Here is a 25,282-nt window from a genome sequence, read left to right as displayed (position 1 = left end):
GTGTGTGGCACCCCAGGTTGGGGGGGGCCGGGGGGGGCCGCCGGGGCGGCGCTTGGGCCCGACACCAGATACGCAGCTAAATAATAAATGAGCGGCTGCTGCGCGGCGGTGACAGCGGCTGCTCATGTGCACCCCCCCCCCGCCCCCCAAAACCACCCCCACCCCCCCCACTGGCCCCCTCCCAGCTCAGGAGAGCCCCTTCTCCCCCCAAAATGGGGGCCCAGGCATGGGGTGTCGTGTGTCGTGCCCCCCCCAAACGCACCCAGCTGTGGTGGGGGTCACCTGCTGGAGCAGCCCCCCCCCCGCACTCGGTGGGGGGGACCCCCAGGCTGTGCCCCCCCTCGGGGCTGTGTCCCCCCCAGCCGCAATCCGGAGAAAAACAGGAAACCAAAAATTTAGGGGTGGGGGGGGAGCGGCACTCACCCTGGGCTGTTGGGGGCCTCTCGGGGCCCCCCCGATCATCCTCGGCGCAGCGGGGGTCTGGGGGGAGACAGAGAGGGGTTAGGGCGTGCTGCAGCCCCCGCCCCCCAATCCCCGTTCCGCCCCGGCCCCCCCCTCCGCACAGCCTCAGCCACCTGTGTCATGAGTGGGGCGGGCTCAGCGCGGCAGCCCCCCCCCCGGCTGGAGGGGAAGGGGGACTTGGGGGGGACACAGGGACGTGGAGGGGGGGGGTCAGCGCCCCACCGGACCCCGACCCGCCGCCGGTCACGAGCGCTGCGCACCCGCCACCGGCCAAAGTCCCCGGAGGTGGCGGCGGCCACCGAGTCCCCGAGCGGGACGGGGACGGGGGGAACGGGGTCGGGGGGGGGGGGGGGGGGCACAGCATCCCACCGGGCTGCGGCAGGGACCCCCCCGCGCCCCCCAGCCGGGCGGCCCGGACCACCCGCAGCGGTGACCTTCACTGGGGGGGGTCGTGCAGCCCCCCAAGGGGGTCTCGGGGGGGGGTGTGGGGGGTGTCGGATCCCACCCGGTTCGCGGAAGGGCTGCACCTGCCCGGGCGGGGGGATGCTCGGGGGGAGGGGGGGGGGGCTGTGGACCCCTCCCGGGCAGCGGCTCCGGTGGAGGGAGAGGCACCGCTGGGGGGGGGGGGGACGACACGCAGATGCTCCCCCCCACCCAAAAAAAAAAAGGAGGGAAAGCGCCGAGTGCCTACACCTGCAGCGGGGGGGGCTCAGGGGGGATGTCTCGGGGAGGGAGGGGGGGGAGGGTCGGTTGTCCACAGCACCGGGAGCGGCGCTTTGCGGGGGGGCTGCACCCGTGCACGGGGGTTTATGGAGGGGGGGGTACCGGGGGGTGAGGGGTGTGTTGCTCCGGGGCGGAGAGCCACGCACAGCGCCGGGGGGGTTGCACCCCAGCGACGGGGAGGGAGTGGGGGGGCTGCACCCACGCACCGGGCGGAGGCTGCACGGCGGGGCCGGGGGCTGCACCCCGCTGCCGGTACGCGGGCACCGGGGGTTACCCCTTACTCCCCCCCTCCCCATCCCATCCCCTCCCATCCCCACCCGCGGGCGGGACCGGGACCGGGACCGGGACCCGGCGGGGCCGCACTCACCTGCGGGGCCGCCCCCGCCCCGCTCCGCCGCCGCCGCCCCGCGCCCGCTCACGGGCCGCGCGCTCCGCGCCGGGACCGCGCCGGGGACGGGGGGAGGCTCAGGCCACGCCCCCTCCTCCCGCCGCGCCGCTTTCCTATTGGTCGCCGCGCCCGGCAGCGGTTACCGCAGCCAGCGGCCGCTGCCTCTCATTGGCCGGCCGCGCCGCCGCGCCGCGCGCGGGGAGGGGAGTGATTTGCATTTTTAAAGCGGCCGCCGCCCCACCACCACCACCACGGTGGAGCGATGCGGGGGGGGGGGTTTCCACAGCCGCCCGCACCGGCACCCCGGCCGCGGCGCTGCCACCATCCCCGGGGCTCACACCCCCTCCCGGGGCTACCGCCCCCCGCGGCTCCCGGTGCTGCTAACGGTGCAACAGCGACCCTCCCCCCCCCCCCCGCATCCGACGGCTGCAACGGCACCCCCGGTGCAGCCGGTGCCACCCGGTGCCTCGCGCCCCGCTGAGCTCATGCCCCGGCTCCGGCTGACACCGGGGCAGCCGCGGCGCAGCTGCGGAGCGGGGAGCGGGCACGGAGGATGCCCAAGCGGGGGGGGGGACGACACACGCCACCCGGAGCGGAGGGGGTCAACCACAACTTCCCCCCCTTCCCCCCGGGATGGGGACCCGGTGCCGCACCAGCCCGGGGTACCACAGCCACCGGTGGCGGAGCTGGGACGGCCGGTGGCATCGCGTCATGCAGCAGCTTTGGTTCGGTTCCGCTCCCTTTTGTCCCCTCGACGCCTGCCCATCCCCGGCACGGTACGGCTGTGCCGGGCTGAGCCGGACGGTGCCACCGTACCGCACCGTCCCCGGTGGCGACACGGTGCTGGGGACGGAGGGGTCAGCGCATCGGGCAGCCCTCGCCAGCCCCACACATGGCTCACGCCGGGATCAGGCCTCTGCCGGTGCTGCCACCGCTGCTCACTGCCACCTCCGTGACCCCCCGGCGTCCCTCTGGCAGCTGCCAACGGGGCAGTGATGCTGGAGAAGCCCCCGGGGTCCCCACAGCCCCCTCCCCACGGCCACGGGCCCCTCGGCTCCCGCTGCCCAAAGCTCACCAGAGCCGCTCACCGCGCCGGCAAAAAGCCTCGGCCCGCGGTGCCGGAGCTGGGGGCCCGGTGGGACGGTGACAGTGGCAGCAGTGGGATCGGCCCCAGACCCCCCAGTCTGGGCACTGGAGGTCACAAACGGCCCCCCAGCGAGCGGACCCCCCCCCCAGCAGTGCCTGAGGACCCCCCTCCCCACCACGCTGCTGTGGCCACACCGCTGGAGCAAAGGGCCCGGCAACGTCCTGGGGACAGGGAGGGTTTGGGGACAGAGATTTGGGGGAAGGGGACGTTTTGGGGGTGGCTGGGGGGGGGTGTGTCAGCTCCCTGGTCCTGCCAGGCTTGGGCTTAGCACGCAGGGTGGGGGGGGCCCAGCCCCACAGCCGAGGCATGGGGACATGCCCCCCCCCCCCAGCACCAAGGAGGCTCCAACCCCTCCCCAACCCCCCCAGCCCCGTGCCAAGCGTGTGCGGGGGCCGAGCGCAGTGGCCCCCTCCTCTGCGGGCCGGGGGCGGCGGGGATGGGGATGCAGTTGTCATGGCAACCCCGCATCCATCCTCAGCCGCGCCGATGCACCAGCCCCGCAGCACAGCCGCCCCCCCCCCCCCACGAGCCCATCTCCAACCCCCTCCACCCAAGGGCGATGCCCTGCCCCCCCCCCCCCCCCCCAGCACAGGATGCCGCCCCATAGCACCCCCCGCACCCCACGGCTGACCCCCCCCAAGCCTCCCCCCCCTCCCGAGCCCACCCCCAGCACCCACAAACTGCCCTGCCGCATCCCAGGGCCCCACGGTGGCACTCAACCCGTACCCCCAACCCGCCCCCCCGGACCTTGGGACCCCCCCGAGACCCCCCCCCAACACAGGAGGCAGAGCGCAGCCGGGAGCTATCTTCTCTTTAATGCTCATTTTCAACACATTTGCCAAACGGGAATGTGGCGTGCAAGACGGGGAGCGTGCCGGCGCCCACGGGCAAGGGCCCGGGGAGGGAGGGGGGAAATCAGAGCCCCCCCCCAACCCCCCCCTCCCAACCTTCAAACCAGCTTCCAGCTAAGAAAAAATATATAAAGCACTAAAGGTGAAACATTCAGTCCCCCCTCCCCGAACACATAGGACGATACAATCCAAAGTAAAAGGCCCCCGCGGCCCCCAGCCAGTGCCCCGGGGGGGGGGGGGGGGGCGCACATAAATAACCAAATAACCCCCCGCCCCCCCCCCCAAGGTTTGGTTTGTTCATTTTTCACTTTTTTGTTTGTTTTTTTTTTTTTTTTTTTCTTTTTTTTTTTCTCTCCTTTTTTCTTAAAAAGTCATTACAAAAAGAGCCAGCGAGGAGCCTCCTACAAAACGGGTTAGTGTTTGCCCCAGGCGGGGATGGGGGGGGGGGGGGGGGAATGGGGGCGGGGGGGCAGGCCAGATCCTGGCCCCCCCGCCAGGTTTCTCCCCCGCCCATCCTCTTCGCTCACAAAACCCCTTAAAAATTGCACGTGACATTTGGTTTCTGAACAGCCTTCCAGCAACTCGGGGGCTATGGGGTGGATGGCGGGGGGGGGGGGGGGGGGCAATGCCTTCCCCAGTTTTCCCCCCGCCCCCCAGCAGTGGGGCAGGATCAGGCCCTCATGGCCGCTGCTGCCGCGGAGGGAAGAGCCATCAGTGCAGCGAGCTGCCAGGTCTCAGCCCAGCAGAGAGGAAAGTCGTTCCCCCCCTCCAGCTGCTGCACAAGTGATGGGGGGGGGACACATACAACCGCTCTTGGTGCCACAGGGTCGGGCCGTGCCCTGGTGCCGGGGGGGGGGGACATACAGGACTGTGCCAGGGACAAAGCCCGTGGCTGTAGTGCTGGAGAAGCAGCCGCCACAGCCCCCCCCGAGCCCGGGCACGAGCCCCGGCGCTGCCCCACAGGGACGGGGACCCCCCCCCCCAGGGTGGCCGAGGTGATCCCAGCCCCGTGTCCCCCAGGAAGGGGACCCAGTCGTTCCCCCCCCCCCCGAGGACCAGCGCTGGGGGGGGCAGTAGTGGCTTGTCCAGGGAGGGGGTAGGAACAGCAAACAACAAAATTTACCCTGTTAAATCGAGCACGGCACCGGCTCGCTGCCCGCCGGGAAACAGCTCAGCACCGCTGCGGGATGGGGGGTGTGTGTGTGTGAGACAGATCCTGCCCCCCAAAGGCAGTGTCACCCTGTCCCCGTTGGGTCTCTCATCCCCCCCCCGGGATGGCGGCGGGTGCAGAGCGAGGAGTGCACGGCTCCGGCGTGGGCATGCGGGAACCACGCAGCGGGTGCGGGTGCGGCGTGTGGGTGCTGCGGGCTTGGGGGTCCCCGGGGAGCCCCTGCCAGCCCTGTGGGGTGCGGGTGGTGTGTGTAGAGGGGGGGACACACAGACACACAAGCCCATCTCCCCCCAGCAGACCCCCACGCCACCTCCCTCCCCTCCAAGCCGCCGCAGCCGGGGGCTGGCGCAGCCCTGGGTGCGGAGGGAGGGGGGGGGGGGGTTCACAAAGGAGGAGGAGGAGGAGGAGGGTGGGGATGAAGCCCACGACACTTCTTCCCCCCCCCCCCCTTCAGAATTCCACCTTGCAGGCGGGGAAGGTCTCATCCTGCATGGCCACAGTGCTGTTGCTGCCCAGCACCGTGATGCCCAGCTCCTGCTGCCGGTCGTGGGTCTCCTGGTACCACTCGTGCATCACCAGCGAGTCGAAGGTGGGGATCAAGGTCACCTGCGGAGACACCCACCGCACCGTGGCACCGCACCGCAGCGCCGCACCACGAACCCCCTTTCCCCCCCCCCCCTCCCCAGCACCGGGAGAGGGGGCTGATCCCACCGCTCCGGGCCCCTGGGGAGGGGGCTCACCTGGATGTCGGTGCCCCACTGGTGCTTGCCGGCGAGCAGGGCGTCGAGGAGGGACCGCAGGACACCCTCCTTCAGGTGGTCGTCGCCGCTGACCACGTAGCAGAGGGAACGGACGCGCCGGAAAAACTCCTCATCCACCGTGCGGGCGCTCCAGGAGCCGGGCAGATACGCCAGGTCCACGTAGACGGGGGGGCCCGGGGGGGCCGCAGCACGTGTGCCTGCCAGGACAGGGGTACGGCACCATGAGTGGTGGCCCCCAAACCCCCCCACCCCATTGCACGGCACCAGCGGTGCCTCTGACCTGCTCCGGTACGGCGACACCGCAACCAGGAGCGCCCACGTGTCCCCCCCCAGCCCCCGTACCTGCCGGTGACGCCCTGCCAGCTCCCGCCAGCGGCCGGGCTCCAGCGCTGCGGGTGGTCCCTGGGGTGCGGGTGTCCCCACCGGAGGGGCCCTTCTTGTCCCCGGGGGGCAGCCTGGCCTTGTCCCCAGTGTCACGGGCCGAGGCGGTGGGACCCCTGGCCTTGGGGGCCAAGGTGGGGTGCCGGGGGGTCTCGGCCCTTGCGGTGGCGGTGGGTGCCGAACCCACGCGGGACGGGGTCCTCTTCACCTTGCCGGCGGGCTCCTTCTTCCCGGCGCGGGTCTGCTCGGCCGGCAGCGCCTCGGGGTCCACCATGCAGATGCCGGGCTGGGCGGGGATGGGGTGGGGGTCCTTCATGGGGGCCGGCAGCGGGTCGCGGGCCCTGGCCATGCCGTGGGTGGGCTGCTCCGAGTCCTCGTCCGACTCCAGCCCGTCGGCCAGGATGGAGGGGCAGTCCTCGGTGACCGGAGGGACGTCGGAGTCGGAGAGGGTGGGCAGCGACTCGCTGACGGAGGTGGGGGGCGTCTCGCCCGCCGGCTGGCGGGGCCGGCCCCGGCGCTGCACCAGCTCCTGCGACGGGTCACTGTCCGACAGCTCCCGGGGACTGGCGGCGGCCGAGGGCGACCGCTCCGATTTGGGATGCTCGAACTCGCAGGGTGACACCAAACAGAGGTCCACATCGTGGGGCGAGTCGGAGCGGCGGCCGGGCCGCGGCACCGTGTCACCGTCAGCCCGCGGCGGGTGGTGGCACGGCCGCAGCGGCAGCGACAACCCGCCCTTGGTGGCCTCCGGCTCCGGCGTCCCCCCGGTCCCCCGGGACCGCCTGCCCTCCTCCGGTGGGGACTCGCTGACGGGCGGCAGCACCTGCTCAAAGGAGACGGAGAGCGACTCGTCCACCTCGGTGGAGTGCGGGGAGCCCACCTCGGCCGGCAGCGAGGGGGTGGTGATGGTGGGGGACACATCGGGGACGTCATCCTTGAAGGGGCTGAGGGAGAGGCAGCCCGCCTGCTTCTCCTGCGAGGAGACGGAGCCGTCCTGCGACGCTTTGCCCCCGGCCGGCGGCCAGGGGTTGGGCTGCCGGTTGGTGCCGGTGCCCGGTTCCTCCGTGCCATCGTCCACCGGCGACTGGTGGAAGGGAGTGTGCCCGGCGCTGGCCGGCCCCGAGCTGGCTGGAGACATCATCTCCAGGGTCTTCTCCTCGGAGCTGCCGCAGGCGTCCTCGCCGCCCTCGGGGCCGTGGTTGAGCATCCCGGTGGGCGTCAGGTCGAAGTTGACGCTGCGGTCACTCTTGGGGGTCTTGGCCAGGGGCGAGGGGGGGCAGACGGCTCTCAAGGGGCTGCTCTCCAGGTAGCGGAAACGCTGGGGGCTCTCGGGGTCCTCCAGGCCGTTCTCCAGGCAGGATGAGTCCCCTGGTCCCCCAGCCCCTCCGTTCCCCAGCGGCGAGGGCTCCAGCTCGCTCTCGGCCGTGGTGATGCCCTCATCCGTCGATTCCTCCTTCCTCCTCCTCCCGCCGGCCCCCGGTGAGGCACCCCCCCGGCCCCGCTCGGCCTCCGGCAGCATGTCCTCGGGGGACGAGGACTTGGAGCCATCCGAAGTCCCCGGCTCCTTCCTGCCACCTCCCTCCCGGGGGGCTTTGGCCTTGGGCTTCTCCGGCTCCTTCTTGAGGGGGGGTTTCTTGATGCTGCCGGCCTTGGCCAGGGGTTTGCGGGGCTCCGGGACCGGCGTTTTCCGGGCCGGGGTCTTGGCAGGAGCCTTGGCCTCTGCCTTGCTCTCCTTCGCGTCCTTCCGCAGCGTCTCAGCCTTCATCTCCTTCTTGACCACCTTCACCTCCTTCTTGGCCTCCCCCTTCACCTCAGCCCCTTCGTCCTTCTTCAGCAGCTTCTTCTCCTCTTTCCGGGGGACAGGCTCCTTCTTGGGCACCACCTTCTCCTTGCTCAGCTTCGGCTTCACGTCCACCTTCAGCTTCTCCGTCGAAGAGTCCAGCTTGGCCCGAGCATCCTTGGCTTTCTCCTCTTCCGACCCCACTCTGGTTGTCTCCCCCAGAGGTTTTGGCTTTTCCTTGGTCCCTGCCTTCACCTCCTTCCTCTCCACCTTTGACGGAGCCTTCTCCTTCGGTGCCGGTGTCCCGGTGTCCACCAAGCTGAGCTTGGAACCTGACTTGAGGCTCTCCTTGCTCTCTGCCCTCTTCTGCTTGAGCGGCTTCTCAGGTTGGGGCACCGACGGCCCCTTCAAGTCATTCTTGGTGACCACGGGATGCTTGAGGAACTCCAAGTGCTTCACCTTCTCCAACCCCTCCAGGATGCGGCCCTGGGGGGTGCAACCGGGGAAGAGGACCCGGATGATCTTCTCGGAGGGGCTGACGGGGTGCCAGACGAGGAGGGCGCAGACAGAGGTCAGGCACTGCAGGGGCAAGTCCTGCTCCTTGGGGTAGCTGTTGCCCGACCATTGCTGCAGGAGAAACTCCAGCTCCTTGGTGCCCTTCACGGGGTTCAGGATGTACATGTCCAACCGGCCCACTCCCATCTTCTGGAAGAGGACGGTGGGCTCTGCGCGGGGTCCGCTGTCCCGGGCCAGCGGGTTGGGACGGATGCCCAACTTCTCCAGGTAGTGCAGGGTCAGGGCAGCCTCATCGCAGCTCTTCAGCACCCGGGAATTACCCTCGATGTCCTTCAGCTTCTCGGAGACGTTGAGGAAGACAACGCCCAGCTCCGGGGAGATCAGGTTCTTCGCCCAGTCCCCGTTGCCCTGAGAGCTCTGGGACGGATCCTCCTCCAGCTCGGCCAGCTTCCTCTGCAGCAGGCTGTTGACGCCGGGCAGGCTGTCCGTGCCCGCGTGTGTCACCAGGATGGAGTCGATGCGGTCCAGGTGCCGGACCAGCTTCCAGAAGGATGACTTGGGGTTGGAGCCCCCGTTCACCAGGACGTTGAAGCCGTTGACGGCAAAGAAAGCGGAGTCCCCTCTCCCGCCCGGGAAGATATAGCAGCAGGGCTTGGAGAGCTTGAGGAAGCCGACCATGGTGGGGGGCTCGAGGAGGTCAAAGGGGGACTGGGGCTCCAGCGACTCCGAGAGGTACTCCATGAACTCCTCCAGCCCCTCCATCTCAGGCAGGATGCAGCCCGGGTTGTAGCGCAGCTCGATGAAGTCCTGGAGGTTGTGATGGTCCAAACCCGAGTCCCTCCACTCCCCAAAGTCGGGGCAGCTGATGGTCAGCCTGGCCTTGGCCGAGGGGTCTGCAGAGCTCAGGATCTCCCCCACCTGCGAGGGGACGGGGGCAGCCAGAGCTTCAGGTGGGATGGGGCACCCAGGGACAGAGATGCGGCAGCCCCGGGGGTGCCGTGCCCCAGCGCCCCCCTCCCTTGGCAAGCACAGGGCGCCCATTCCCCACCCCACTCCCCGTACCCGGCGTTGGCCGCCAACGCGATGCCCGGGGGGAACCGTTCCACCGTTCCCACCCACCCCCAGCTGCCACGATACGACCGATCGCCCCCCGCCCCCCCGCCACGAGCCCTGCGGCGGGAGGGACGTGCCGGCACGGCTGCCCGCAGAGCAGACGGCTGGGCCAGCCTCCCCGCTCGCGCCGCCGCCGTGCCCGGCTCCCCACCGAGACGCCAGAGAACGTGAGCAGACAGTCGCTCCGGCAGCGCCGGCGCACGGCTCTCCCCCCTCCCCGCGCACCGGCAGCCAGGCCTGGGAGCCGGGGGGAGCACGCAGCCCCTCCCCGGGGTCTCCCAGCCGAGCTCCCCTCCCCGCCACCGCACCTCCTTGTCCGTGAAGATCTGGATGAAATCCCGCAGGGAGAAGCAGCCTGTCTGCAGCATCAGCTCCCCCGTCTCCTCCACGCAGGGCCCCGCGAACACCAGCAGCTTGTGCTGCGACACGTCCGTGATGAGGTTTCGCAACTAAGGGTGGAGGGGACACGAGGACAGAGGGGACGTGAGGATGCCACCGGGCTCCATCCTGCGACACTCCCCTGCCAGCGACTCCGAAGGGGCCATGGCTGCGTCCCTCCGGCCTCTCCCAGCTCACCTCGTCGCACAGGGACTTGTCGGAGGGGTTGAGCAGCACCAGGGTCTCCAGCACATCTCCCCGGTGGTGGAGGGTCCGCTGACCTGCGGGGAGCGAAGGCTGACACCCACCCTCCCCAAAACGATGGGGGCTGCACCCCAGTTTGGCCTCGTCTCATGGGGATGGGATGGGATGGGATGGGGAGGAGATGAGATGGGGAGGGGAGGAGATGGGATGGGATGGGACACATGGTGGCAGGGCCAGTGCCTGCCCACTTCCCCCACGGAAAAGGGACAGTCACCGTCCCACTCCCGGACACCGCAGGGGCCAGCGGATCCGCTGAGCCGAAGGACATGTTTCCCGCCTCCTTCCTGCTGCAGGGAGGGGAGGAAAAGGGGGGGGGGGGCACACACAGGCTGGGGGAGCCCCTTCTGCACCCCCCTGTACGCTGCAGCAAGCCCTGGGTGCTCCCAGGGGGGGTCTCAGGGCTGCACCCCCCCTTCCTAGGCAGGCAGGCACCCACCGGAGACCCAACCACCTCCCACCGTGTGTCCCCCCCCTGCTGCCAGGGGGTGACACGCTGGTGTGACAAGGGGACACGGTGGGGAAAGAGGCACCGGAGCGACCCCGAATTCCCTGGCTCCATCTTTTCCTTTCCCTTCTTTCTGCGGGAAATCGCATCCCGCTCCGGGACGAGCGAAGGAAGCGGTTTCTCACGTGGGGGGAGCACGAGGCTTGGCAGTGCCGGTGGGGGGGGGGGCCACAAAGCAAAGACTGTTCCCAAAACAGCCCAGGGGGCGGCGGAGGGGGGTGGGGGGCCGGTGGGGAGCGACTCGCACAGACGTGCGAGTCGCTCCCCACTGGCCCCCCACCCCCCCCGCCACCCCCCAGTTAGATTTGGAGGGGGGGGTGTCCCCACACCCCCCTAATTAAACACCACAGGGAGGGGGTTATCCCCTTTTTTCACCTTTCACGATGCTGGAGAAAGTGGCCGAGTGACGGGACACGAAGAGCTTCAGCTGCTCGTCCAGGTTGCAGGAGGAGAGGTCGATGTCCCAAGAGCGGATTCCTTTTGGAGGCGGAAGGGGGGGGGGAGGGGGAAACAGGGGACAAAAATAAAGCAAGAAGGGGGGGGGCTCAGCCTCGTTAGCGCCCACCGGCATCGTGCCCCCACACCGCAGCCCCCACACGGCACCGGTTTATGCAAGAAGCAGCAGAATGGGGATCGCCCCCCCCCCCCCCAACCTCACCCTGAGACCCAGCCATGCCAGCTCGGTGGCTTTGGGGACACCCCAGTGGGTCGCCAAACCCAGACGGACCCCGGCACGGGGCCGATGCACCGATCGGTTGGTTGCCCGGCGGGTAAGCACCTTGCGCGGTGACTCACGGCAGCGCCGGCTCTGCCAACCCAAAAACCCCGGCCCTCGGGGCAATGGGCGCACCTTGCCGGCACCTTCTTCAAAGGTGCCAATTAAAGGAATTAACGGTGCCGGAGGATTCGGCGCACGCGGCACTACTGCCGGCACCGGTGCGGGTGCTCCCAGAGCGGGGTCGGCAACACCAGAGCGCAGCCCCAAAACACCCACAACCCCTTCGGGACCTCACAGGGGGATTTGGGGGGAGGGCTGCCGGCCCCCCACCGCAGCGGCCGACCAACGTGGCCACAACCGCTCCCCGCTAACGGCCCGGCAAACCGGCGGGCGATGGCGTAAGACAGCCGGGCCTCAGCGCAGGGCAGGGGGGGGTTGCACAAATTTTGCACAAGGCGCCGGGTGAGGACTGGGACCGTTTTTGGGCGGTTTCGCTGCCCTCGCGGGGTGCCGGGTCCCACGACGGTGGTGGGAGGGGGGCGCCGGGACAGGGCAGTCCTGGCAACACATGTCCCCTCCGTGATTTGGGGACCTGCTCCAGCGCAGGGGTGGTGCTGTGGCTTGAGACACCCCCCCCCAGCTCCGGCCACGGCCCGGGAGTAGGGTCTGAAGGGGGGTCCCTGCAGTATGTCCCCCCCCAGCCCAGCATCTGGCCCCCACAGCTGCATGGGGCAATGTCCCAAGAGGTGACAAGGGGAGGGGACAGGTCGCAGAGGACCACCCGCAGCCCCAGAGCCTGGGGACAGACGCCAGGGGGAGAGGGGACAGATCCCCAAGGTCTGGGGAGGGGACGGTCGTAGGGACAGGAAGGGGGGGCAGCACTTGGGGGGGGCAGATCCTGGGGGTCTGGGGCTGGAGATGGGGCAGATCCTGAGGGTTTGGGGGGGGGGGGGGAGGAGGGGGGGTAGATCTTGGAGACCCGGGGAGGGAGCAGATCCTGGGGGTCTGGGGGAGGAGAAGAAGCAGATTCTGGGGGGGGCTCGGGGGGGTCCTGGGGACCGCGGGGGGGGGCAGATCCTGGGGGGTCTGGTGCAGGAGACTGGGCAGAGCTTGGGGGTCCAGGTTCCGGACACCTGGGGCAGGAGGGGGCGGACCGGGAGGGGCCCGGGGGGGGGCGGTTCAGACCCCGGGGACCGGGGAAGGGTGGAGGAGGGGTGTCAGACCCCGGGGTAGCTCCGGGGGGGTGGTGGAGGGGGGGACGGATCCCGGAGCATCCTGCGCGGGGAAGGGCCAGGCCGCCGGGCAGCGCCGGGACCACCGCGGCCGCCCCGGGCTCACCTCGCTCCAGCTGCTGCAGCGCGGCGGCCAGCAGGCCGGGCCGGTGGCAGCCGCCGCCCACGATGGCCAGCAGCGAGTAACGGCGCGGCCCCGCGGCGGGGCCCGGAGAAGGAACCGGAGCCGCCGCCGTCGCCGCAGCCCGGCCCGCGCCCTCCTCCGCCGCCCCCGCGGCCCGCGCCGCCGCCGCCGCCGCCGCCGCCGCCGCCGCCATCTTCGGCCGCCCCCCGCCCGCCGCGCCGCGCCGCGCCGCGCCGCGCCGCGCCGCGCCGTGCCGGGCCACGCCCCCCTCGCTGCGTCGCCGTCGCCAAGCCCCGCCCACTGATGTCACCGCCGGCCAATAGGAGATGGCGGCGGGGAAAGGCGGTGGAGGAGCGGCGGGAGGGCGGGGAAGTCTTAAAGGGGCAATGGCAGGGTGGGGCCGCCGTGGTGGGGCCCGGTCTCCCGCGCAGTGCAGTGCAGTGCAGTGCAGTGTAGTGCAGTGCAGTGCAGTGCAGTGCAGTGCATGGGTGCGCAGGCCAATGCGGAGCTGGGGGTGGGCATTGCAGGGCGATGCAGTGGTGGGAGGCAGCGTGGCGTTGGGGCTGTGCAGTGCAATGTGGAGCTGGGGGTGCGCAGTGCAGTGAGGTGCAGTGCAATGCAGTGCGATGCAGCGCCGGGAGGGGGCTGGGTGGCACAGGGCAGTGTGTGTGTGGGGGGTTGCACAGTGCAGGGTGAGGCTGTGCAGTGCAACGTTGTGTCACGCGCGAGTTGCGCTGCGCGGGGGCTGTGCAGTGCGATGCAGTGCGATGCAGTGCAGGGCCAGGGTGATGCGCTGCGGTGCAGGATGGGGCTGGGCTGGGCGGTGTTGCCCCCTCGCATCCCCCTGCCCTCGGCCTCCGTTCCTAAACTGCTTTTCCATCCACCAGCAGACCGGGAATAACCGGTGCTGTGACCACAAGACCCCCCCCCGGGGCCCAGCCCTCGGCCCCCCAGCCCACCCTGGCAGTGTCCCCCACCCCGGTCCCCCGCCACACATCCCCCCCCCCCAGCCTCAGGTGCCCCACAGGGACCCGCAGCAGGATGGGACCCACCCTGCCCGGCACCCCAGGACCCGTACCCAGCCCGGGGCTGGCGGCAGAGGGGTGCCGGCACCCCGGGCCCCCCCCAAAGAGCAGGCAGCGGGCGTGAATCCGAGTCATTTAATGTGACCCTGGACACCCACAGCCCCACGGGCCGGGGCACCCCAGGGTGCTGTGCAGGCACCTCCAGGCGTGTCCCGGTGCGGAGAGGAGGGCTGGAGCCCACAGCTCCCCCTCCGCTGCGGGGGGCACAGCCTGGGCTGGCAGCGTCCCGGCGGGTGGCAGCGTCCCCGGTGTCCCTGGTGTCCCCGGTCCCTCAGGAGCACTTGAGGATGAACAAGTTGCAGGCGGTGCCGCGGGGGCAGCTGCAGAGCTTCCCGATGCGCGCCCCCTTCCGCACCGCACACGGCTCCCCGGCCTCGCACTGCGGGACGGACACCGTCAGCCCCAGGGCTCGGCTCCCCCCCCCTCCCCCGGGGCTGGACTCCCCCCCCCCGACCAGCACCCAAAGGGTCCGGCTGTGGTGCACCCAGGGTTGAGCACCCACCGCCCCCCAGCCCGGCCGTACCAAAGGCACCCAGCTCAGCCTCTTCTCCACCGCCGGCAGCTCCCTGGTCCCCAGCTTCTCCAGCACCTCCTGCAGCGCCTCCACCTGCCGCGGACAGCACCACCGTGTCACCCCGAAACACCCAGGGGCTCTGGTGCCGCATCACCCCGAGTCCCCCGGGATGCTGGTGCCGGATCCTGTCCCACCCGTGATCAGGACCCGTCCCCACAGGCTGCACCCTGGGGTGGAACCACTGCTGCAGCCCCCCCGTGCCTGGCTCGGGGTCGGTCCCTGCCCGGGGTGCATCCCACCGTCCCCCCAGAGTGCAGCCCCGTATCCCCTCCCCAGCACCCATCGCCCGATCCCGCCCGGCGCAGCATCTCTCCTCACTGCCCCGGAGCCAGAGCAGCCCATGAGGGCAGGACGGGGAGGGAAAAACAGGTAAAAAGCTGCAAATTCCCATGTGCTGCAGCATCCCCGGTGCCGTGCGAGGAACCCTCAGAGCGCCCGAGAGCGGCTGCGGTGGCAAAGGTCTCAGCTCCCTGTCCCTGACAGCCTGGGGACACCCCAGCGCAGCCAGAACCAGCCCCTAAACCAGGGCAGCGGGAGCACCCCGAGGTACCCCAGAGCCGCGTGGGGGTGTGGGGGCCCTGTCCCCCCACAGCCATCGCTCCCCCGGCCCCTTACCAGCTCCGTCTCCTCCCGGCTCTGCCCGGGCAGGCTCTCGGCCGGCCGCAGCCCCGGCACAGGCTCCGCGGTGCCCGGCAGGAGGAGGCTGGAGCCGGCCAGGCAGAGCAGGCAGAGCCAAGTGCTTTCCATGCTCCCGGTGCCAGATGCGTCCCTGGATGCTCCAGGATGTGCCGGGCAGAGCCGGCTTTATACCCCCCTCCCCTGCCACCCCCCTGTGGCCACCGAGGGTCACCGGCGTGGGCAAACACCCGCTGACGCAGATGGGGAGCGGGTGGCCGGTGGGTGCGTGTGTGTCCCCAAACTTTGACGTTGTCATCAAACATGGATGGGGGGGGGAACACATCCCCGGGAGATGCATCCCCCGGGACACACGAGCCGGCGGGACATACGTCAGTGCCACGTCCAGACGGAGCAGCCCGAGAGCCAGTGGCCGCAGAGGCCCCCCCCTCCCCGGGGCTGAGCCCCCCCAGCGAGGCAGAGGCCACTCTGCCAATTCCCTGAGCAAACACGGCTGCGGCGCGGCTCATCCCGGCACGTCCCACTCGGTGGTGCCGAGGGTCCCTCTGGGGACGGCGCAGACAGGCTGGCACGCGGGTCTCACAAACTGCTTTATTCCAAAGAAGGGGACTGGGGGGGCAGACAGAGGGGGGGACAGAGGGGGTGCTGCAGCGCTCCCCCCCAGCCAGGGCTCTGATGCAGAACCAGCCGGGGTGGAGGAAGGCTGCTCCCCCCATCGCTGCAGCAGGGACCCCCACGGGGGGACCCCTCCGCAAGCGGGGGGAGGGCAGGAACGCGGTGCGGCCCCACAGCTGCCCCTCCTGTGGGGCGTGGGATCCAGCTAGAGGGGAGCAGACACAGGTGAGCGGCAGGGAAGGGGTGATGGGGTATCCCAGTCCCCCCCATCCCCATGTCCCACAACCCTCCCTGGTCCCCCTGTGGTCCCCCACCCCCACAGCATCCCTATGGGGTCCCTTTGTGGCCCCTTCCAGCTCCCCCCCCCCAGTGGGGTGGCGATGTGAGAGCTGGGGAGGATGGCGAGGGGGGGTCCCGGAGCGCCCCCAAACCCACCTGCCCTCCTAGCTGCGCGGGGGCTTCTTCTGCCTGTGGCCCGGCCTCGGGGGGGGCTGGGCAGCCTCCGTCCGGCCTTCCCGGAGGCCCTGGGGCACAAAATAGCGGGGGGTCACAGAGGTGGAACCCCCCTCCCCCCCCCCATCCCACGCGCCCCTCGCACCCCGCCGTACCACGTAGAAGCCGGTGTGGTACCCGCTCATGTACCACGCCATCAGCATGGCGGCCAAGGCCTCCGCCTCCTCCTCCTCTTCCTCCCGGCTGGAGCGCAGCAGGAACGGGGGCCACGGTGGGGGCATCGCCTGCCAGCAGCGCCCCCAGCCCCTTAGCCAGACACTGGGTGGGGGGCGCGGGGTGCCCCAAAGCCGGGGGGATGGCGGGCACTTACCTCGGGGGGGCGGGGGGAGCAGGGTGGCCGCTCGCCCTTCCTCCTCCTCCTCGCACCCGGCGGTGGCTCCGATGACGAGGGGGGGTCCTCGCCCCCCGGGGTGTCACTCGCCCCCCAGGCCGCGGGGTGGGGGGGCAGGAGATCGGCCAGCGCCCGCTCCTCGGTGTTGCCATAGCCGTCGAACTCCACCAGGCAGGTGCCGGTGTCGGGGTCCAGCGCCCGCAGCCGGGCCGGGTAGATCCGCCCGTCCCCCGTCCAGGCGGTGCGGCAGGCGTCGCCCACCCGCCACTGCGGGGACACGGGGGGGGTCACGGGGGGACAGGGTAGGCCCCGAATCCCACGGGGTTGGGGGACATTGCTTGCTCACCTGATGGCCTTCCTCTTCCTCCTCCTCCTCCTCTTCCTCCTCCTCCTCGCTGGGGGTCACGCTCGAGGTGGGGGTCTTGGCGCCGCCGTCCGACCCCTCGCCCGGTGCGTCCCGGGGCAGGGAGGTGCGGGGGGAGCGGTGCCCCACCTCGGAGCCGGCGCCGTCGCGACCCTGCGGGCGGCAAAGGCGGCGTCACCGGGTGGGACGGGGACACGGGCACCGTGGAGCACCCCGGTCCCAGACACCGGCTGGACCGGGCCGTGGAGACCCCCTCCCGCCGCCGGTCCGGTCCCCACCCGAGCCGGGATAGTCCAGACCCTCCAGACCCGGCCCCATCGCCACCAGCCCGGTCCGGTGCCGGTTTGGTGGCCCCAGCCCCAATCTTGTCGCCTCCAGTCCCGGTCCCGGTCCCGGTCCCATAGCCCCCGGCCCGGTTTGTGGCTCCCAGCCCCGGTCCGCTCCCGGTTCCGCTCCCGGTCCCGCCGCCCCCGCTGTAACTCAATCTCGGCTCCCCCCACCCGGTTACCCCCTCCGGTCCCGTCCCGGTGCCCACCCGCAGCCCCGGGGCGCTCTCGGCCATTGCCCGGCGCGGCCGGCACCACCCCCAAGCCCGCACGTGGCCCCGCGCCCCGCCCACAGCTTCCCCGGCCCCGCCCACTCCTCCCGCCGCGGCGCCCTCTGGGTAATGTAGTCCCCGCCCACTGAGCGCGGGCGGGGCGGGGCGTTCCGCGACTACACTTCCCAGAGGGCACTGCGCGGAGAGCAGCGAGCGGGAGGGCAGAGCGCCGCCACCGCCTCTTCCGCCCCCTACTGGGGGGCGGTGTGCGAGACGGGCAGCGCGGCCACCGGTGCAATGAGTTGCGGCGGTGCTCGGCGGCGCGGGGACACGGTGGGTACGGGGACACGGGGGGGGGGTTACAGGGGACAGTGGGGACCGAGGGGGCGACACACAAGGTGCAAAGTCCCGGGGGGGGGGGGGGCGGCGGCACCACCGGGGGGGGGCGGCCGGGAGGGCAGCGCACCGGGAGGGCAGCGCACCGGGAGGGACCGGGCCGCCCGTCCCCGGCAGGTGGCAGCCGCCGCCCGCCCCAGTCCCGGAGCACCGCTTCCCCCCCCCGCGCGTGTCCCCGTTTCCCGGGCTTTGAGCCTCCCCCGCGCCCCGAGGCACCAATTGCCTCCCCCCGGGGCAAGCCCCGGTCAACGGACAGAGCCCCCGGTACATGGACCGACCCTCCCGGTGCCGTCCATCCCCCGTGCACGGTCGGACCCCCCGGTGCCGCCCCCGCTCCCCGGACAGACACTCCCTTACAGACCCCTGTGCACGGACGGAACCCCCCGTGCACGGACGGACACCCCCCCCACACACAGTGGGATTCCTCCTCGGTGCAGCCCCCGGTGCACGGATCGTTCCCCCGGTGCACGGACGAACTCCCCCCGCGGTATTGCCCCCGGTGCACGGACACCTCCCCCCCGATACACGGATAGACCTCCTGGTGCACAGACCCCCACTCTCGGTGGAACCCCCCTGCACGGACAGACACCCCCCGCCCCCCGGTGTAGCCCCCGCTGTACGGATCGTTCCCCCGGTGCGCGGACAGACCCCCCCCGGTGCACGGACCCCCACCCTCGGTGGACCCCCCGGTGCACGGACGACACCCCCCCCCCGGTGCTGCCCCCGGTGCACGGACAGCCCCCCTCCCCTCCGATACACGCCCCCCCCACCGTGCACGGACCGACCCCCCCGGTGCACGGACAGACCCCGGTACACGGACCCCCCCCGGTGCACGGACCGACCCCCCCCGGTGCACGAACCCCCCCCGGTGCACGGACCCCCCCCGGTGCACGGACCGACCCCCCCCGGTGCACGGAAAACCCCCTCGGTGCACGACCCCCCCCCGATGCACGGACCGACCCCCCCCGGTGCACGGACCCCCCCGGTTCAGCCCCACTCCCGCGCGGCCCCGGGGCGGAGGAGGGGCAGTTTCTGGGCGGGGGTTTCCCCACGCGCCCCCCCCCGGCACGGGCTCACCCCCACGTGGGTCCCTCCGGCGGCCTCCAATCCCCTCCGCGCTCGCCCCTCGCTTTGTGCCGGGACAGCCAATGGGCGCCGCGGGGGCGCCGCGCGACGCTCCGCCCCTCGGCGAGAGGCTATAAAAGGCGGCGCCGGGCGCGGCGGTGGTTCAGATCGAGCGCGTTCGAAGCGGCGGCAGGAGGGGATCGGGGAATCGCGATAGCGCCCAGACAGCGCCGCGACCGCTCTCGGGATTTATCGCTCTTGGGATTTGCTTTCTCCCCTTCCCGCGGCACCTGGATTACAATTGCACCATGACCCTGGAGGAGCTCGTGCCCTGCGATAGCAGCAAGTAAGTGCCGGAGATCCTGGGGCGTCCGGGCGGGGGGGGGGTGTCCTGTCGTGGTTGTCGCCGCCGTTGTTGGTTGTTGTCGCCGCCGTTGTTTCCTGGCTGACTTGTGTGTCGTGTGTCTCCCCCCTCCCGCAGGATGCAGGCGGTGAGCGAGGCGGTGGAGCGGGTGCTGGTGGCGGCGCAGCGGCAGGACCGGCTGACGGTGGGGGTCTACGAGTCCGCCAAACTGATGAATGTGTGAGTATCGGGGGGGCGGGGGGGGGTCTGGGGGACACAAGGGGGGGGTGCAGGGGTAGGGGGTCGGGTGGACGCAGGGCTGGGGGAGGGTATGCCCTGGGGGGGGGGTCTGGGCAGCACCAGCGCAGTTGGCGTTGGGTGTGGGGGGGGTCACCCAGGAGCGGGGGGGGCTGCAGTGCTGGGGGGGGGTCCCCCGTGCCTTGCTTGCACGTGGGGAGGTGGCCTCGGTGACACGGGGTGACAGCGCCGGGGTGGGGAGTTGCACCATCCGGAGCTGGTCCCGTGTCCCCCGCTAACGCCACGTGCGCCCGCAGGGACCCCGACAGCGTGGTGCTGTGCGTGTTGGCCACCGACGAGGAGGACGAAGGCGACATCGCCCTACAGATCCACTTCACCCTCATCCAGGCCTTCTGCTGCGACAACGACATCCACATCCTGCGCGTGTCGGGCATGCAGCGCCTGGCCACCATCCTGGGCGAGCCCGAGCCGGGCACCGAGCCCCGCGACCTCCACTGCCTCTTAGTCACGGTGAGTGGGACGGTGATGCACGGCCACGGCCCCGTGATTCACGCCGGGCGCCGCGCCAAGGGGATGGCGGCGGCGGGAGCTGAAGGGAGGGGGGGGGGGGGGGACGGGAGCTGAGGGCGGCGTGTTGGGGCGACGGTGGCACTGAACCCCGTGTTTCTGCTCCCCCCCATCCAGAACCCCCACACGGACGCCTGGAAGAGCCACGGGTTGGCGGAGGTGGCCAGTTACTGCGCCGAGAGCCGGGACAAGAACCAGTGGGTGCCGTACGTCTGTCTGCAGGAGCGCTGAGCCGGCCCGGCCGACACCGCTGGCTCTCTACCTGAAAGAAGAAGAATAAAAATAAAAACGGCAGGAAAAGAAAGGAGAAAACGGCCAGTTAAAAACCCACAAACCCGAACAACCCACCGATTTTATTTTTCTTTTTAACCGGAGAGGAGAAAGGAGCAGCGCGGCCGCAGCGGTGGGCGTGGGAAGGAGGCGAGCCGTGGCCGTGCCGTTACCGGCAGCCCGGTGGGACGTTTGGCCGGAGCCGTGCCGAGGAGCCATGCTTGACCGCGGCGGACCGTGGGAGCGTGCCGAGGAGCCCCGGGACGGACAGGCGCTGCGGAGCGCGGGGAGGAGATGGAGACTGCTTTGGTTTTCCTTTTGGCGTCTGTGACTGGAGGAGATGAGGACTGCAGAGGGATGGATTTATTTTATTTTATTATTTTGCAAAACGAACTGCTTTTTCCGAGGGATAAAATTGCCGTCTGCAGCGATGGACCTGCACCACCGGTGTCAGTTTTTTGCACTCAAACCACTCGGAGACCCTGAGCTGAGTCTGTTCCAGAGTCTATTCTTGTACTGATTTAAGAAAATGAATTATTTGCAATAAAATGTGTGAAGTCACAGCTCTCTGCCTTCCTCTGCTCTGCCGGAGCCGTTCCCACGGGCAGTGGGATCAGCTGTTCCGGGGTGGGGAGGTGCCCCGGGGCCCCCCCCCCTCCCCGCCTGCCCCCGGGGCTCTGCAGCCAAAAACTATGCTGGGGGGGCCCTCAGTGTGTGGCCCCACAATGCTGCCTGGGGAAGGAGGACACCCTCCCCCCCTCCACCCCCCCCTTCACCAAAAAAGGGGTCCACAAACCCCACCCACACCTGGGCCCCCCCGGGGGCTGCTGTGGGAAACTGAGGCACAGCCCCCCCCCCCCCCCCCCCCGGGGCACCCAGTGTTGCCCCCCCCTCCCGCGGGTGGGGGCTGACCCGGGATTTTGGGCTCCACCACCCCCAGAAACCGCAGCTCCCTCCCGCCGTGGGAACCGGGACCGCCCCCCCCCCCCCCCCCCCCCTCCCGTGGGCTGAGCTGCTCCGGGACCAGGAAACCCCCTCCCGCCCCCATCCCACCGCTGTGGGAATTCCCCCCCCCCCCCCCCCCCCCCGCGGGAACCGGGACTCACCCGGTGCTGTGGAGACCCACGGCCGGGGGGAGGGGGGCGCTCCCACCAGCCCCTTCTTCCTACGGGGGGGGGGTGACCCCACTGTGCAGATAAACCCTCCCCCCCCCCCCCCGGAGGTGGGTGTGGGACTCCTGAGTTTTTCTCCCACCCACCCCCGAGGTGGTGGACCCCCCCCCGAGGTGGGTGCCAGGACATGGGGGACGCGGATGAAGCCCAAAGGCTGAGGGGAAACTGAGGCAGCGACCGGGGGGGGGGCAGTGGCCGCCCTCCCCGTCTGGTGGGGTGCAGTGTCCCCCTCGGTGGGCAGTGGGGGCACCCCAGAGCCCCCCCCCCTCGGGGCAGGAGCCTGGGCAGAGGGGTGTGCATGCATGTGTGTATGTGCATGCGTGTGCACACGCGTGTGCGTGCCGGGGCCCGGTGCGGCGCGGGAGCTGCCACCCCCGCTCCGAGCATCGCGGCGTTGGCACGTCGGAGCAGGCCCCGACCTGAGCTCACCCGCGCTCGCCCCCGCCCCGGTTCACACGCGCGACACACGCATTGCACACGCGTTGCACACGCATTGCACATGTGACAGCCCCCGGGCACCGCGCTGTGTGCGCTGGTGTCAGCCGGGGTGACGGTCCCGGCTCTGGCCTGGTGGCCGGGGACGGTGGGGACCCGCCGAGGGCTGGGATCTGTGCCAGCCCCGTGGCGGCACTGGGCTGCTGGGACGGTGCCGGGAGAGCGATCCTGCCTGGCCGGGACACGGTGTCCAGCCTGCCCGGGGACACGGTGACCGTCCCGTCCGGCTGGGGACACCGTGGCCGTTCCAGGGTGCCACATGTCTTGGGGACGGCCGTGCTCTGCGCCCTCCCTTTGGGCTTTGGCTGCAGAGGGGAAACTGAGGCACGGAGGGACGGTGGCGTGAGTGTGACAGCCCCCGCTGAGGCCACCGAGGCAGTCGGGGACCCGTCCCAGCCCTGCTCCCCCCGCAGCATCGCAGGCTGGAGCCACCCCTGGGCCTGTGGCAGAGGGTGCCCCCCCCCCCCACCCCATTGCAGTCCGGGGGTCCCACAGGACCCGGCAGGCCCTCGGTGGGGGCAGTACCCCTCCCCCTGTGCATGGGGTTGGGCTGGGTGCCCCAAACCACGGCCCCCACCCTGCAGCGGGGGGGGGGGCACAGCAAAGGACCACCCAGCCTGGCCCACCATGTCTTCCCGGCCACACCTGCAACGAGCTGGCAGGTCTCAGCTCAGAGCTGGGGGGGGCTGATGGAGGGCTGATGGGCCTGGTTCAGCGGGGACAGGATGGGGCCCCGGCCCCCGGTGGGGGGGACACGGCAGCCCAGCGGGGAGGGTGATTTCTGCCTGCAGCCATCAGCTCCCCCAGGCTGCACCCACCAAGGTGGGGGGGACATGGAGGGGGGACAGCGGTGCCCTGGGCAGCTGCGGGGCCGCGGGGTGAGTCACAGCCCTGAGCCGCCCTCACCTGACCGCATTCCCGGCAGCGCGATCCTCCCGTGCCTCAGTTTCCCCATCTGCGGAAGGGCCGAGTCGCCCCTCCCACAGCCCAGTTTGGGAAAGCGATAGCCTGGGCGCCGAGCCCGGCTCTGGAGGGGGGACGTTTGGGAGGGGGGGGGACAGACACCCCCTTTGGCATCCCCAGCGGGGGACAGCGTGGGGTGCGCTGGGTGAGCCTGGGGGCAGCGGCGAGGGACAGCTGCAGCTCACCCTGTGCCTTCAGGCTGCTGGGAAGGGGCACAGCATGGCACGGCATGGCACCGCATGGCACCGCATGGCACGGCATGGACAGCGCTGGCTAAGGGGCACCCATGGGTGGTGGTCCCTGGGAGCACCCAGGGAAAACGGGGAGGGAAAGGGACTGGAGGACAGGCTGAGCCCCCCCGAAACTCATTTCACTGGTGGGGCAGCGGGTCACAAGGCCCCAGTGACCCCCATGCCACCATCATTCCTGCCCCCGGTGTCACCAGGGCCGACGCGCCGTGCCTGCGCCCGTGTGATGAGTGCGTCAGGCCTGGCTGAGTCAGGGCCCCAGGGCGGCGGGGGGGTGGGATGGGTGACAGCCCCCCGGACCCCCCCTCCGCAGCCCCCAGCAATGCACAGCCGGCCCCACGGCACCCTGCACCCCCCCCAGCCCCCCCCCCAGCCAGGCAGGACACCCACAGTGCAGCCCCAACCGCAGCCCACCCCGGAGCGCACATGGAACCGCCCACACGTGTGCCGGATCACGCACACGCATGCACACGCATGCCACCCACCCCCCACATTGCCCCTGCCCCCCCCCATGGCACAGAGATCCCCTGGGCCCCCCCAGACAGCAGCGAGCTGCCCCCCAGGGGCCTGATCCTGCAGTGGGTCACAGGTAGAAGAGGACGCCCCCCCCTTCCCCCCCCATACTGCCCAGGACCCCCCAGACCCCCAACACCGCCCAGACCCCCCCCAGCTAGAGGGGGGCAACGGGACCCTGCAGTCAGTGGGGGGCAATGGGACCCCCTCCCCATGTAGCCACAGCTGCCCCCTTGCAGCCCCCGGCCACGGACCCCCGCCCCCCCCCCCCGGGGCTCCCCGGCCCCCCCCGAGCCGCGGTGTCCCCACACCGGCCTGACTCACCGCGGTCCCGGCCGGGCGCGGGGGCGATGGGGATCCCGGTGGACACTGAGCCGCACTTTCCACCCGGCCAGAGCCGACCCAGACACCGAGGGCGGCTGCGGGGTCTGGGGGGGCCCTGATTCACCACCAGTGGGGGACACGCACAGCCGGACCCCCACCCTGGCACCGCAGCACCGGGGCTGGCAATGGGGGTCCTGGGCTGCTTCGGCTTGGTGAGCCCCCTGCCACCGTGACACCCTCCGGCATCCCCGCCACCGCCGCCTCCGGCGTCCTCACCGTGGCCCCCCGGCATCACCGCCGCGGCGGGGCCCTGGAGCGAGGCCGGTGGCCACACACCTTTCCCTGGCACAAGGTTGCAGTGTGGCGGCGGCGCGTGGAGCCGGCCAGGGCCAGCCCGACGCCGGGAGCATTAGCGCCGGGCGGTAATTAAACCCTGGGCGATAATTAGACCTTGTGTGTGGGGCTCACAGCGGGGCCACATCCAGCCCGGGTGTGCAGGAGGGGTGCGGGGCATGCACCGTGAGCGAGATGCCCGTACCCTCGCCCCCCTGCCAAAAAAACCCACAGTGTGGCAAAAAATACACACGTGTGCACACACACACACACGCGTGTGCCCCGACACGCGGTGACTCGGGGACACGCCTGAAGCCAAACGGTATTTTTCCATCCCGGCACGTGCTCCCCCCCCTCCCCATTTTCCACGGGAAATGTCCGACCACTGGTGCCCAGTGGGGCTGGGGTTGATGCCAAGGGGGGGGGGTGGGGGGTGGGAGGTGGATCCGTCCTCCGTGTCGTGTGTGTCCTGTCCCCCCCCCAGTCGGGGAACGATGGTTCCTGGAAGGAGAAATGGCCTCTGAGGTCCTGGGGAGCCCCCGGGGGGTCCTGGCAGGGGATCGGGGGGGGGACACATCACCCACCCCAACCCCGCAGGACCCCCCCCGGCTCCTCGCCCCATCCCGAGCTCCGGCTGCGAACCTCTGTGCCGCAGGTGGGGAAACTGAGGCAGGGAGCCGGGGTGGTCCCTGGTGGGCGATGGGCTGCGGGGGAACGTCCCCGCTCCCCTCCCGCCATGAGGACGCGTGTCATGGCGCATGGGGGCCGGATGACGGAGCAGGAAGCCGCCCCGTGGCGTCATGGTCGCGGTCCCAGTGCGTCGCGGGTGACCCAGTGCCCCCATGTCACAACGGGGAGAGGAACAGCCCGGGATCCCCCCGCGGGGGCGGTTGGGGGACACGGAGGGATTCCCTGTGGTGGGGTGTGGGTGGCCCTGAGCCCCCACATCCCTGCGGGGGGGGGGGGGGGGGGGGTCTCCCTGGAGCGGGTCCCCAGGGGTGGTGGCGTGTGCCCGGGGCCATGCGCTGCTGGGGGTGGGGGGGGTGATGTCCCCTCCCCGGTGCCACCCGGGCACTGCTGTGCCACGCGCTGGTGCCAATCTTCGGTGGGACCGTTGGGACCCACATCCCTCCACGGGGCCACCGCGGTCACGTCCCCACAGCGG

The 25,282-nt window shown here is 71.0% G+C and overlaps 4 protein-coding genes across 4 annotated transcripts; 1 reads left to right on the top strand and 3 right to left on the bottom strand.

Moving 5' to 3' along the window:
- Window positions 1-3,514: 3,514 nt before the first annotated feature.
- Window positions 3,515-12,659, bottom strand: MAP1S (microtubule associated protein 1S; the record flags this gene model as incomplete). Its single annotated transcript, XM_082495340.1, has 7 exons — window positions 3,515-5,348; window positions 5,483-5,700; window positions 5,846-9,098; window positions 9,602-9,742; window positions 9,870-9,952; window positions 10,816-10,917; window positions 12,497-12,659. Coding segments are annotated over 7 exons (4,116 nt in total), but the record flags the coding sequence as incomplete, so codon positions are not given.
- A 1,173-nt stretch (window positions 12,660-13,832) lies between these two features.
- LOC309681453 (cocaine- and amphetamine-regulated transcript protein-like) lies at window positions 13,833-14,920 on the bottom strand (the record flags this gene model as incomplete). The annotated part of the gene is made up of 3 exons (XM_082495339.1): window positions 13,833-13,978; window positions 14,123-14,206; window positions 14,789-14,920. 3 exons carry the CDS (start codon window positions 14,918-14,920, stop codon window positions 13,871-13,873), a joined length of 324 nt encoding a protein of 107 aa, XP_082351465.1. The 3' UTR covers window positions 13,833-13,870.
- Window positions 14,921-15,386: 466 nt separating this feature from the next.
- LOC309681395 (uncharacterized protein) lies at window positions 15,387-17,207 on the bottom strand. Its single transcript, XM_082495264.1, has 6 exons — window positions 17,168-17,207; window positions 16,615-16,785; window positions 16,248-16,535; window positions 16,033-16,161; window positions 15,860-15,948; window positions 15,387-15,629 (listed from the first exon to the last, which is right to left on the bottom strand). Exons 1-5 carry the CDS (start codon window positions 17,192-17,194, stop codon window positions 15,868-15,870), a joined length of 696 nt encoding a protein of 231 aa, XP_082351390.1. The 5' UTR covers window positions 17,195-17,207; the 3' UTR covers window positions 15,387-15,629; window positions 15,860-15,867.
- A 1,517-nt stretch (window positions 17,208-18,724) lies between these two features.
- GADD45B (growth arrest and DNA damage inducible beta) lies at window positions 18,725-20,632 on the top strand. The gene is made up of 4 exons (XM_082495575.1): window positions 18,725-18,977; window positions 19,113-19,214; window positions 19,529-19,742; window positions 19,917-20,632. The coding sequence occupies exons 1-4, from the start codon at window positions 18,940-18,942 to the stop codon at window positions 20,028-20,030; spliced, it is 468 nt and encodes a 155-aa protein (XP_082351701.1). The 5' UTR covers window positions 18,725-18,939; the 3' UTR covers window positions 20,031-20,632.
- The last annotated feature ends 4,650 nt before the right edge of the window (window positions 20,633-25,282 follow it).

This window comes from Vanellus vanellus, assembly GCF_965231255.1.
Source record: "Vanellus vanellus genome assembly, chromosome: 25".
In the NCBI taxonomy this organism is placed as follows: domain Eukaryota; kingdom Metazoa; phylum Chordata; class Aves; order Charadriiformes; family Charadriidae; genus Vanellus; species Vanellus vanellus.
This window is presented reverse-complemented; position numbering and strand designations above follow the sequence as displayed.